The sequence below is a fragment of the Lutjanus erythropterus genome, chromosome 6, assembly GCF_056507025.1.
Source record: "Lutjanus erythropterus isolate fLutEry1 chromosome 6, fLutEry1.hap2, whole genome shotgun sequence".
Classification (NCBI taxonomy): Eukaryota; Metazoa; Chordata; class Actinopteri; order Lutjaniformes; family Lutjanidae; genus Lutjanus; species Lutjanus erythropterus.
In genome coordinates, this window is record NC_139322.1 from 28,799,366 (window position 1) to 28,812,588 (window position 13,223).

General features: G+C 39.7%; 1 protein-coding gene across 1 annotated transcript; it reads right to left on the reverse strand.

Annotated features, from left to right (window-relative positions):
- Positions 1–1,253: 1,253 nt before the first annotated feature.
- On the reverse strand, positions 1,254–11,803 carry chdh (choline dehydrogenase). The gene is made up of 9 exons (XM_084721560.1): positions 11,345–11,803; positions 10,609–10,839; positions 10,108–10,274; positions 9,859–10,010; positions 9,087–9,216; positions 8,820–8,954; positions 7,318–7,460; positions 3,747–3,849; positions 1,254–2,192 (listed from the first exon to the last, which is right to left on the reverse strand). Exons 1-9 carry the CDS (start codon positions 11,776–11,778, stop codon positions 1,774–1,776), a joined length of 1,914 nt encoding a protein of 637 aa, XP_084577686.1. The 5' UTR covers positions 11,779–11,803; the 3' UTR covers positions 1,254–1,773.
- Positions 11,804–13,223: the final 1,420 nt, after the last annotated feature.

The window sequence follows — 13,223 nt, forward strand, 5'->3', positions numbered from 1 at the left end:
AGAGCAGTGCCGGCATGGAAGCTAATCAAAGTACTGAGGTAGACAGGGTCAGCAACAGGATGTATTTTAGCCATCTCAAAAAAGGCCCATCTAAAAGAAAACATACAGTATATGTTTAAGTCTATGTTATATCTAGAACATTTTTGCAGCTTTACATTGCCGTCAGACTGTTTTTCAACAGGAAACTGCTGTTATATAAGCCAAACATCACTCTCTCTCTCTCTCTTGCTAAACCAGGCTCCACTGGGGACATTCACCTCAGGCTTGGCTTGTCTACTGCTGCCTCGATTGTTAGCTTGTTTATTTTGTTGTGTGACTTTGGTGAATCTGAACTAACCTTTTAAAACACCAAAGTCACACAATAACAGAAACAAACTAACAGATCAAGGCAGCAGCAGAACAGCAACTACGATGTTCTGCAAGGTAAAATGACTGATATCACCAAAGGCACCCTGGCTGAGAGAGAGTGCTATTTGCCTTGTGTAACTGCAGCACCCATTGAACAAGGCTGTCTGACAGCAAGGTAAAGCATTTAAAATATTCTAAATATAGTGTATACTTAAGGTAGAGTCAGTAGGATTTGTCCCAGTTGTTCATACATGCATCAGGACGTCAAATATTAACGGCAAAACAATGACAAAAAAAAAAAAAAAAAAAAGGAAATACTGACAGAGGGTAGGGCCTCTGCAGGTCCAATCACCACCACGCACTTCCAGGGGTCATACATGATGATTGAAAAGGATTATGTCACCTGACTGTACATGTTTTTTAGGAAAATGTAACAGATTATATCTTTAAACTAATCTTGATCTGTTTTTGTTTTTTAGGTGGACCTTTTTTAAGTGGCTAAAATACCTTTTGCAGACCCTTACCAGAGCAGTACATTGCTTAGACCCACATCTACACTGACTATCAAGAACTACTTCGTTTAGCCTAATTCAAATAATCCAAACTATGTTTTTAATTCACTGTAGTCTTCTGTAGTTTGCAAGACATATGAACTTCTGATTGTATACAAGCACACACTAACACGTCATAGTTGGTAACACCAGGCAAATTAAGGCAAATATTCCATGGCACAATTGTCGATTACATTCACAGTGGCTTTGCATCCTTCCTAGCACCACGTTGTGTCATCAGTAAGTGTCAGCAGCACACAGCAGACTTGGTCAATGTTTAAATTGAAAATGAGGAAAATGAGGATTTGGTATAGTTGTAAGTCAGTAATGTACAATTGAATCTAGTGTTTGTTAAATCCTCAGAATGGGCTGGTCCAATGAGTTACTGTTTGAAGAGGCAAGTAACCTCAACAAACAGTTGGTTTTAGTCATTAAAAGTTCATTAAACTAGACAGGAGAGGAGACCATCATCAGGGTCACATTAGCTTTAACATAACTAACTTTTAACTTTAATTTTAACTAAGTGTCATTTAGAATGGAAAACAGAAATAGAATGAGTTCATGCTAAAATTAACCGTATTCAACACCATCATAGCTTTGAATTTACATCATGTAGATCAGCCTTTCAAAATTATTCTTCACTTGTGACTACACACACTAACATGTTACCTTGTGTGAAAATCAACAACATAACACTTACACCTTATTTTTTTCAAAATACCAGATCAAACACAAAATTATAAGCTCCTATTCAAACAATAAACTGTTCGATGCTGTTGTTCCCTCAGATCAAATACTTTTGTGAAATAGTTCTGACCCACACGTACCATTTTACTCATGTGCCAGCAGATGTTCTACTCTTCGTTCTCTCCGTTCATCTCTGTGTGTCAAGTGTCGCGGGTTGGTATACAGGAACGCCTGGGTCAACAAGAGGAGGGCGACCTCTGATGATATCAGCAGCTTTCTCTGCCATCATGATGGTTGGAGCGTTCAGGTTGCCACTGACGATGCTGGGCATGATGGAAGCGTCGACCACGCGCAGCCGCTCCACACCCAGAACACGTGTGTTTGAGTCAACGACTGCCATCGGATCGGAAGGCGAGCCCATCTTGCAGGTGCAGGACGGGTGGTAGGCGCTGTCAGCTTTTCTGCGGACAAAAGCGTCGATGTCAGCGTCAGATTGGACCTGAGGACCAGGCTGGACTTCAGGACCACGGAATATGTCAAAGGCCTTCTGGGCAAAAATCTCTCTTGAGAGTTTGACACACTCCCTGAACTCCCACACGTCAATATCTGACAGAGAGAAGAGAGAAAAAGATGAACAATAGTGAGGCAATGTATGAAATATGGCCATCTGTTGAACGTTAGTCAAACTAATAGAGGGCAGCAAATCATCAGAGTAACAGCTAACTGCTGCTCACTGTACTCTTTGCTTTAACTAGCGTACGCGCTGCTGGTAACTCAGTTAGCTGTGTTGCTAGTGGCCCTCAGCTGACTTGAGTCTGGCCAGACCTGGGAGTATTTGTAAACATGACAATGGAACCTTGAGCAAGAGGTAGTCAGGCTTCAGAGAGGCAGCGGGGAGCCAGAATATTCTTACATCTAACCACAGTGGATGAAGGATTTATTTTAACCACACCTGAGTTGGCTATTTTTGAACATTAGGAAGACTTTTTGGTGAGTTTTATTTCGTTTCCATCAAGTCTTGTGCGGTTAAGCTAAGAGAGTTTGTGAAAGTAAAAACCCCCCAGCTCACACATGTCCCAGCTGAAACTACTGGGGACGCCTCTTGCTTTTTGAGGCACAAAGCAGTATAGAGTGCCTTGGTCACGCCCCTTCTGGTGGACCACCATGGGCCCTAACTTTGGAAAAAATATGAACTGTAATCAATCGCGAGACAAAAATAATTTTTTGATCCTGTGTGAATTGTGCCACAAATTACACATATGATGTTTGTCAATTTAAAAGATAATAAAAGTAGCATTTTGCTGTAAAACTGTTAAAGTGTCAGACTGTGAAGATAGGTAATTATAAAGACTACACAACCAGAAGTCACAGAAGTGATGTCATGATTTTCTCTCTTCAAAAGTGAGCTACAATGCCTGTGTGTTTTCATACTGGGATGTAGTCACACAACGACTTCATGGTTGATAAAGGCACCAGGAGTCACTTAATAAAACACTTCAGGTAAGATAATGTCAAAGGGACAGGAATATTGGTGCTGGGGGTGTAGACTGTGCAAAATGAGAGATGTAATTCACTAAGCAGTTTCACACAAAACTAAACTACAATACATGGACAACAAAATGAGACTTTCTTGACTTGTAAAATTATGTTTCAAATTGATAAACAGCGTATTTGTAATTTGTGGCACAGTTCAAATTGAGCCAAAAAACAACTAGTCTCCCACCACAGACTACAGTTAATATTTTTTCCAATTTAGGTCCCATGGGGCACATTGGAAGGGCCATGACCTAGGCACTTGATAGGATGGGCTGGAGTTAGCTGGTTAGCATGCAAACTTCAGTATCTCTGCAACAAAATACATAGAGATCTTAACCTAACCCAACTCTAGCGAGTCATTTCCCACACTGAAGAGATAAACTTGATACCAAGAGTCTTTCAAATTACAATGATCCTTGTGGGGGCTCAGCTTTCAGAGGGGATGGTCAAAGCAAAAATATCAAGCACAGTATTCCAGACCCAAGCAAAGCTTAAACAGGTAGATCTCTTGCTGTATGAGGAGACTAATGAGGTTTCAGAAAGTATATTCTCCTGTCAGGTGGAGTGAAGTTATCGACACCTCTGATGGATTTGGTACTTGACAGTCCAGTGACTGACTCTTACCGGTGGACAGATAGTTTGGCTGCAGAATTGGGTGATCCAGGGGGTTGGCGCTCTTCAGTTTCAACCAGCCGATACTGGTGCTTCTCATTGGTCCAACATGAACCTGCAACACAAACACACACTTTTAATGCAATTTCTGAGCTGTGTTTTATATTTACACTTAGATGCCAAAAGTACTGTGTTGCTGTAATCCCCTATCTTCACACCTCATTAATCACAGCGTTGTCATGCTAGGAAGGTATGGCTTCACAGACAGAATGACGAAGACACAACGGAATGATTACAGCGTCCAGTGACTGTTATCGTATTTACGGTTTTAGTTTCTGCTTTTGCCATTATTGCAATCACAGAGCTAAACGTCCCCATGAAAAATAAACCCCAAGTAATCTTTGAAACACCAAAGGGTTTTTATAACAACACTGACAGCTTTTCTGAAGACTTTATATTCACCTGGTATTCAGTCTGCTGCACAATAAAAAAAAATCAACCCATTTCTGAAGTTGCCAACATCCAGACAGCTAGAAATAACACATTGCTCTTTTGGATGGCAAAAGAAAAACATAAACTTGTTATTTTTGCGAAAATTAAACAATACAGTGTAACATCAGTGCAGCATAAACGGATAACTTTTGTTTCATGTTGCACAGTTCAGTACAGACAATTATGTCAAGGGCTACCATCTTTGCTTGAATGACAAAACTAAAAAAAAAAACTAAACTAAAAAAAGGTTTTAACCCAGTTCTCAAAACTGGTTTTAGTTGATTAATCAATTAATCGACTGAAAGAACATAAATTATTTTGGAATCTGATTAATTGTTTCACAATTGTTTTCAAGCAAAGTATAACATTTGCTACTTTCAGCCTCTTAAATATGAGGATTTACTGCTTTTCTTCGTTATTTAAGATAGTAAATTAAAAGTCTTTGGGATTTGGAATGCTGTTTGCACAAATGAAGCAATCTGAGGCCATCTTTTTACTACTTTACCATGACTAATCATTCACAAATTAAATAAAAATAATCTGCCAATAAATGGATAATGAAAATAGTCTTTAGTTGCAGCCCTATTATCAAGAGCATATTTTTTCATCCAGGTGGTTAGAAGAGTTACTGCGGTTTCTAGAAAAAACTAAATCAGAATAGCAGTAAGTATTATGGAAAGACTTTCTGAGTTTTTAAAAAATCAACAAATACTGACTTTTCAGAAAAAATTCTGCTGGCGACCTTTGTTGAATATCATACTCCTCCTCTCTCTCCCGTTTCTTGTCCATTTTCTTGGACATCTCAATGTCCAATAGTCAAACAAATGCCACAAACAAACAAACAAACAAACAAATAAATAAATAAATAAATAAATAAATAAAATAAAATAACCCAACAATCTTTGTGCAATTAAAAGCCCTACCCAGTATCAGGGGCAACTACTCAGATAAATCAGAGTTTCTTCAAAAATGTATTCATGGAAAACCCCAGAATTCAGTGTTATTTTCCACTAAATGACCTGACAGTTAAGCAACCACTGTGTGTCTCTGGGCACACCAAGATCCAGTACACACACCTCTATCACAGTAAACTGTGTATTTTCTGCTTCTAGACAAAACAAAACATTTGGGGACATGATCTTGGGCTTTGGCAAACACTGATTGATATTTTTCACCATTTTCTGAAATTTTATAGACCAAAAAACTCATAGATTGATCGGAAAACAGACTAGTCCACAATGAAAATAACTGTTAGTTGCAGCTCTACTCATGACACAAACCTGCAAATACTTTAAACACAAATAACCCATGATTTGCCTACTCAAAAAATTCAGACATCAAAAACTATATAGTGCCATATTTACATTTGCAGGACAGAAAATGTACTTTTAAATATGTTAAAGGGACAGGTCACTCCAAAATCAAAGATACATATTTTGCCTCTCACCTGTAGTCCTATTTATCCGTCTAGATAGTTTTGGTGTCAGTTTTAGAGATATTGGCTGTAGAGATGTTTGTTTTCTTCCAAATATAATGAAATTAAATATTATCTGATTTGTGGGGCTCAAAACTAATACACTGTAATGTCTCTTTTCAAAAATCCTGATCAGGTTACTCAAGACACACCTGGCTGTGAGCAGTTTCAAGTAGGAACCATTTTCTTGGAGACTTATTAAATTACTTAAATGCCTTTCCTTGTAATATGTGATGTGAAAACATGAGAAAGTGTCCTCCTGTCACTTCTCAATCATACATATCATACAGCCTTCCATGCTATTGCTTTGTTCTGTGTAGAATGACACAGCTTAAAACAGCTGATAGCTGAAACTACCAACCACTCATTTCACCTTCTCTCATCAGTTACCCAACAGTGCCTGTTGTCACGTATTGTTATTGTGCATTCTGTAAGGTTTCTCAGGAGGTATTTTGGTTTCAGGGTGAACTGTCCCTTCAAGCCTTTTGTAGCAGTTCAAATTGAAACCTAGTGTCAGCACTGTGCATAATGATCTAATAATGATGTCATCTTTAATCATTATCTGAAGGAAGCTTTAAATAGCTGGGCCACCTCTCTGGAAATTTCTTGGAAGCTGTTGTTGTATCATGAAGGATGAAGTAACTGCTTTTCCATGGAATGACAGGTGTGTAAGCATTCTCTTGGGCACGTGAGGATCTTATCCTCAGTTTGGGTGCATACAGGATTAAGAGTATACACAGTATGTCAGTGACACAGTCACAGCCAAATCACAGTAACACCAACAAGACACATTCTCCTGTGTAATACAATAGGAACACAGTGTTTCCTCTAGGATTTTTTTCAGCAGCGGGGGCAGGCGTTCCGTTTGTCTTCTTAGAGAAATATTTCAATAAACTCATCTGAAAAATGCAGTCAGTTGTTACATAATGGTGTGTAGATATTAACGTTAGCCTAATACTATCAATTAGTTTACTCACGTTAGCGACACTGAGTTGGCACCGGGCCAAATGAACTTAAACTACCGATAAGTTACGTAACGTTAGCTGGTCATCAACATATTGTGAACGCCTGTTTAACTTGTAAAATCTATGTCGAGTTATCTCAAGCTAATAACTTACGTCTACCTCTTCTCCGGCCGGTAATTCGCTGCTTTATTGTTCATTTGAAATTCGGGAATTCGCTCCTCTGACTCTGCCCTGTCGCCTAGGTGCTTGACGCGCTTGACGACCGCGCCCCCCAAACAACGCTAGCATCATGCAAATGAGCACGCGCAAGTATATTTCCATACTGAGCAAAATAGTTATCTGCAGTTTACCTTAGTGTTCGCAAGTACCCGACAGGAGTCTGTTTTGAAGGTGGAGAGATGCGGCGGTGGTGTATTTGCGTCAACAATAAAAAAAAAAAAAAAAAAGAAAAGAAATTTGAAGGAGTGGCGGCTAGGATTCAGGAGTGGCGGCCCGCCACTCCTAAATGAATGTAGAGGAAACACTGGAACATGATCATAAATAATCCTGAAAGCTCTCAAACACACACACACCATGTGGAGTCAGAGATAAACAACTGTATTAATCAGACAAAACAGAGCAACAGTCTCCTTAAAACACAAACCACACACACCTGATACGCCTCTATCTTGGAGGCAACTCGTCCATGGTCAATGACTTGTGAGGGCAGGAAGTGAAACTGGACGTCAGGGTGTGTGACACCTGGCCGACTGCGGATGAACCCTCCACTCTCCAAGTGAGCTGTTGCTCCATAACCTATGGGAGGATCATCATGGTTAGTGAGATGGTGGGACTCGTCGTGTGTGACTCAAGATCACACAACAGATACTTCATACATATACTGTGTGTTGTGATACTTTGCTCTTTGTTTTTTTATCGATATCACCAGTGTGATGAATGTGGTTTTTATTTATCATTTATGAGTAAGCTGGCCCCCACCTGCTCCTGCCCCTTACTGTGACACCACCACAAATGTACAGCATCCTCTGCCAAGATCATTTGTACCAAGCTCAAGCCCACAATCTGTATCACAGTTAATGTCCCCTGCTTGTGGTCATGCCAGTTAATGTCACATTTCACAAAGTGAGTTCCAATGAAGACAGCTGTTTAAGAGATCCCAATAAATGGTGTTGAAATAGAAGCCAGCTATGATCTACAAAGTGTTGCCCCACACCAAATGAGTGCAGTGTTCAGCCTGAAGCTTTTTCCCTTATTAAATGGAAATCCCTGTTCAAGGATGTGGTGAGGTTCACCTCTTTGTGAAAAACAGCACCAGAGAACAGTTTAAGCTTAGCAGATTTCTCAATGTACGATTACAAGTAATTTAGGGATTTCACCATATACAGTCCATATTATCATTAAACATTTAGAGAATATGGAGAAATCCCTGCACTTAAGGGGCAAGGCCAAAAACCAATATTAATTGCCGGTTCCTCTGATCAATCAGGCAGCACTGCATTAAAAAATAACATGTATAAAGGATACTATATAGGCTCAGGAGCATTCAAGAAAACCGTTGTCAGTAAACACAGTTTGTCGCTGCATCTACTAATGCAAAGAGAAAGCTATACATCAACAACATCCAGAAACACCACCAACTTCTAGGACTGGACTGACACGAAGTGAAAAACTGTGCTGTGGACTTAGGAGTTCACATTTCTTTGGAAATCAATCAAGTCTTAAGGACATCCCTGCTTATTTCGGCAAGACAATGCCAAACTACATTTTGCTCCTATTGAATATGTGTGGTGCATTATGTAGTGCAAAACACAACAGAGAACCTGGACTGTTGAGCACCTGAATTCCTACATCAAGCAAATATGGGACAATTTCACTTTCAAAACTTCAATAACTACAATTAAAAACAATTAGTCTACTCAGTGATGTAACATGGTGTAGGCATCAAAATTCAGAATGAGTGTATATTTACAAAAAACAATAACATTTATCAGTTTGAACATAATTGAATATAGGTAAAAAAAAAATCACTGTAAATCACTGCATTCTGTTTTTATTTACATTCTACAGTGTCCCCACTTTTGGGGGAATTGGGGTTTTAGATCATCCAGGAGAACATTTGTATTTTCATATGCGTGTGCAGATGCCTTTGATTACCAGTGAACATGGTGAGCCACTCCAGACCTATCTTGACCATGTGGAAAGGTTTCTGGGCCTTGTACAGGGTGATGGGCTGAGTGCACTTCTGCTGGACGTACAGCTCCAAATGATCCTGCAGGTTACTGCCAACACCTGAGAAACAACCAAAAGAAGAGAGGAGGACAGGGAGATGAAAAAAATGAAAATGACAATTAATCACTCTTACTCATCACTCATTAATCGCTGGCCAAAAAAAAAAAAAAAAAACACTCTCTCAAAATGTACCTGGTAAGTGCTGAACAACAGGGATGTCAAGTTGTTTCATGTCATTGGCGTTGCCCACACCAGACAGCATGAGAAGCTGAGGGGAGTTGATGGCTCCTCCGCTTAATATCACCTCTTTATCTGCAAACACCTGAAGAGGGATCAGAAAAAAACTGATGAGTGAATCACTGAGGAAGAGTGAGTATCTGCAGCCATTCTTGTGAAAATATTCAACAGTTTAATCCTGAATGCTAACATGCTCAAAATGATAACTGTAACATGGAAATGATAACCTCATAATGGTACAAGGGGAAGTCATTTGAATATACTACCTGAGAACCATGAAGGTATGAAAAATTAATGTTGATTTTCAATGGATAAACAAAAGTTCTGACCTACTAGCAGAGCTAAATGAAACGTCAGAGGATTATCAAAGTCTACTTTGTCAATGTCTACCAAATTTGATGGTAATCAGTTAAAATAATCAAGATATCAAGATAGTTCACCAGAATACAAAAATGTAATTAGGATTCATCCAACCCATCCAATAACTGCATAAATATTTCAGTCTGAACCAGAATCATGGACCAAATGACCACCATTGCCATCCCTTCATCCATGTTGTTAGCACAGCGTAAAAAACATCTACATAAATCAAGACAGTAGTAAGTGAAAAGATAAATGAAAAGGATTGGTTAAGAATTTAGATTTTTTTTAAAAATTAATATCACCTATCACAATATAATTTTCTTTTCCTCATCTTTTAAACTGACAGAAAGTCTCTTCATTTTACCCTTTTCTTTTGTCCATTCTGAGTGTATTCCACACCCACAGCGCGGTTGCCATCAAACAGGATCTTGGTGGTCAGGCAGCGTACCTCCGTCTTCAGGTTGGGTCGACCCAGAGCAGGTCTCAGGTAGGCACTGGCTGAGCTCCACCTCTTCCCTGGACAGATTTGGACAGTCAGATGTAGACAAAATTAAAAGGGTGGTTCATAACAGATGTATAAATACTACATTGATGTTATAGTATTTCCCAGAACCTTTATAAATGGTCATATCCATCCAACCCAGGCCCTCCTGTTGGTATCCATTCATGTCATCAGTGAAGGGGTACCCTGCCTGCTGCCCTGCTTCAATAAAAGTCTTGTGAAGGGGATGGTTGGTCTTTCCTCTGGACACATGAAGAGGTCCCCTGCCTCCCCGGTACCTGTAGTTCCCACAAGAAACACAAATTAAATATGTCTCAGATGAGAACAGTTGCATTTTAAAATGCAACATATCTGTCTCAGGAAATCACATATACAGGAGGTATTAAAAGATCAATACTGAAAAGATATCTATCACTTTATTACCAACAGTGCTACCTTTCTGTAGACAGTTTATCAGATAACTCAGAACATTTCATTTCATTTACTTTAACAGCTATCATCCAGTCAGAGCTTGAGAATAAATAGTGACGACAGGGTTCTGTGATGCTCACAGGTTTTGCATGATGCCCTTGGATGAAAAAAAAAAGCGCTCCAGATATTTCTGTTAGGTACCTGTTTTCTCCCAGCTCATGACACTGAGCTTTCTTGAAGTAAGGCAGACAGTGTTCGTAATCCCAGCCCTCAGCCCCCTCTCTCTGCCAGCGGTTGTAGTCTTCAGCATGTCCACGGATGTACACCATGGCATTGAGTGAAGAGGACCCGCCCCAGACACGGCCCCTCGGCCAGTACAGCACCCGGCTGTCCATGTGGGCCTGGGGTAAAGTGTGGTAGTACCAGTTATACCTGAGAAGAAATGAAAAGAAATACAGAATGACATCAACAGTTTCATATTTATTGTTATTTGGAAACTGATATCAGCTGGACAAATAAGTTGAATGACTCATTTGTTACTGTTGAGTCTCCCATGACTGGTGTGTTGCTAAAATGTCACATCGAGTCTGTATTTGCGTTTAGGTAATCAGTGGTTTGCATCATTTTCTCGATTAATTGATTAGTTGTTTGATCAATAAAATTTCAGAAAATGCTGAAAAATCTCAATCAGTGTCCAAATGTTTTGTTTTCTCTCCAACCCAAAGATATTCAGATGATTCTTATAGAGGACAAAAGACACAAGAAAATAATTACACTTGAGAATTTGGATATTTTTAAAAGAAATGACTCAAAACAGTTGACCGATTATCAAAATAATTGGCAATTAACGGCATACTTGATAACCAACTGACTAATCAACTAATTGTTATAGCTCTAAATAGCTTTATACTGCACTGTAATAATTGAACTACTGTACTTGTCATCACAGAGGTTGTAGGTCAGCGCAGCTGGCATGTGGATCTTCCATGACAGCCGTAAGCTGCCTAGCAGCAAATCCTTAGGCCCAGCCTCCAGCAGCAGCACAGACTCATGGGAATCCTCACTCAGGCGGTTGGCAAGAACACAGCCCGCCGACCCCGCCCCAACGATGACATAACTGTAGGAGGGTGTTTTCTGATTTGCTGTGGCTGATGATGAAGCATTCAGATAAGCAGCTGTGGCACTAAAGCATCTGTACTGGCTGAAGGAAGTGGAGCAGGAAAAGGCCTGGCTGGTGTTTCTGGTCTTGGGGACAAATGGCCACTCTGGCAAACAGGTGAACAGGCACCTGCCATCCCTCATAAATCCCCCTCGAGTTGCACTCGCAACTCGTCGGGCTCCAGTCTGGCCTAATATGGCCAAAGACAACATCCTGGCTCCAGAAGGGTTTTCTTCATTCACTGTAAATAAGAAACAAACTTTAAAGGATGCACTGGATGGGACAAGCTGGAACTAGAACTAGTATATCTGATGGTACTGAATGAAATTTACATGTCCAAGACTGATTGTGTGTACTGCGTCCTGCTAAGTATGCAAATTGCGGGTTACAAAAAGGCTTTTGTTTGACATTTTATTAATTATTACTTGAACCACACCTTGACCTCACAGTCTCAAGCAATATGTTACCAACAGTTAGTGAAATGAACAGCTACAAAGACCTGATCTGGAGCCCTTGTTATTTGTCATAGTCCCCTCACTGCTGATCAGGAGAGAAGTTTCTCTCTTAACTTCTGATTCATGAAGTGACAAATGTTAACATTTTATTTGGTCAAACGGAGTCTTATGTGTCTCAACAAGTCAGCTTCTCTCTGCTGCAGTGTCACTTGGATTCAGCCTGATAAAATGCTGTGATCATGCACAGCCAGCTTCAGAGGAGATTTGATAAATAAAATGTGAACATCTGCAAGCCACTGACAGAGTCAGTTGTTAAGGGTAGGGTTAACTTAAGGTTAGGTGTAGGGCATGGGATAGGGTAAGGCAAGTAATGAGAATGGGTAGTCTTAAGGTAAGTCTTTGGGGAACAGTATTTCAAAACTTTTAGTCTAGATCAGAACAATCCAGATTTTGTAAACCCTTTTTTTGCTATCCGAGATAAACTTGATCTTCTTCAAGATCAGGATTAGAGAATTTGGATTTGCAGTCTTAGGATAGGCTTCCATCTGTTGATCAAAATAACATTTCATTATTACAGACAACTGAATATGCTGGGAAGTGCATTAGTAATTAATTATTATTATTATTATGTTACTTTATCATGGAAAACATCAATCAAATAATTATTAAATATATCCCATGAGCCCTACATGTACAGCCACCTGGAGTCCACCCCGAATCCACCATTCCAGTGGTATCTGGATAATCCTGATTTTTATCATCAAAACTACCCTAATCCACACCTTAGAGTTTTGATATACCCAAAAATAACATTTGACCTGAACCCTGGATAGGATTGGATTACCAAATCTGTATCCCAACTTCATAGGATCAGGATCACATCTTCTGGTTTTGAAATACCAAAATGTGAGATTTAATCATATCTGGATAAATCTGGTTTAGGTTAAGCGTTTTGAAATACTGCCCCCGGGATATGAGTACAGGGCTATTGAATGTCCCAAAAAGTCACGTAGGTCACGTGTGTGTATGTGTGTGTGTCTCTAGCCTATGCTGTGCAAATGTTTACAACGCTCCAGAGATAGTGTAGTCATGTCATTCAGGACAAGGCAGGGATATCTAACTGGGTCAGGAGGGCTGTCATATTAACAAACCAATAAACCAGCCATTCACTTAAGCTAGTAGGTAAATGCCCTGTCCTAAAG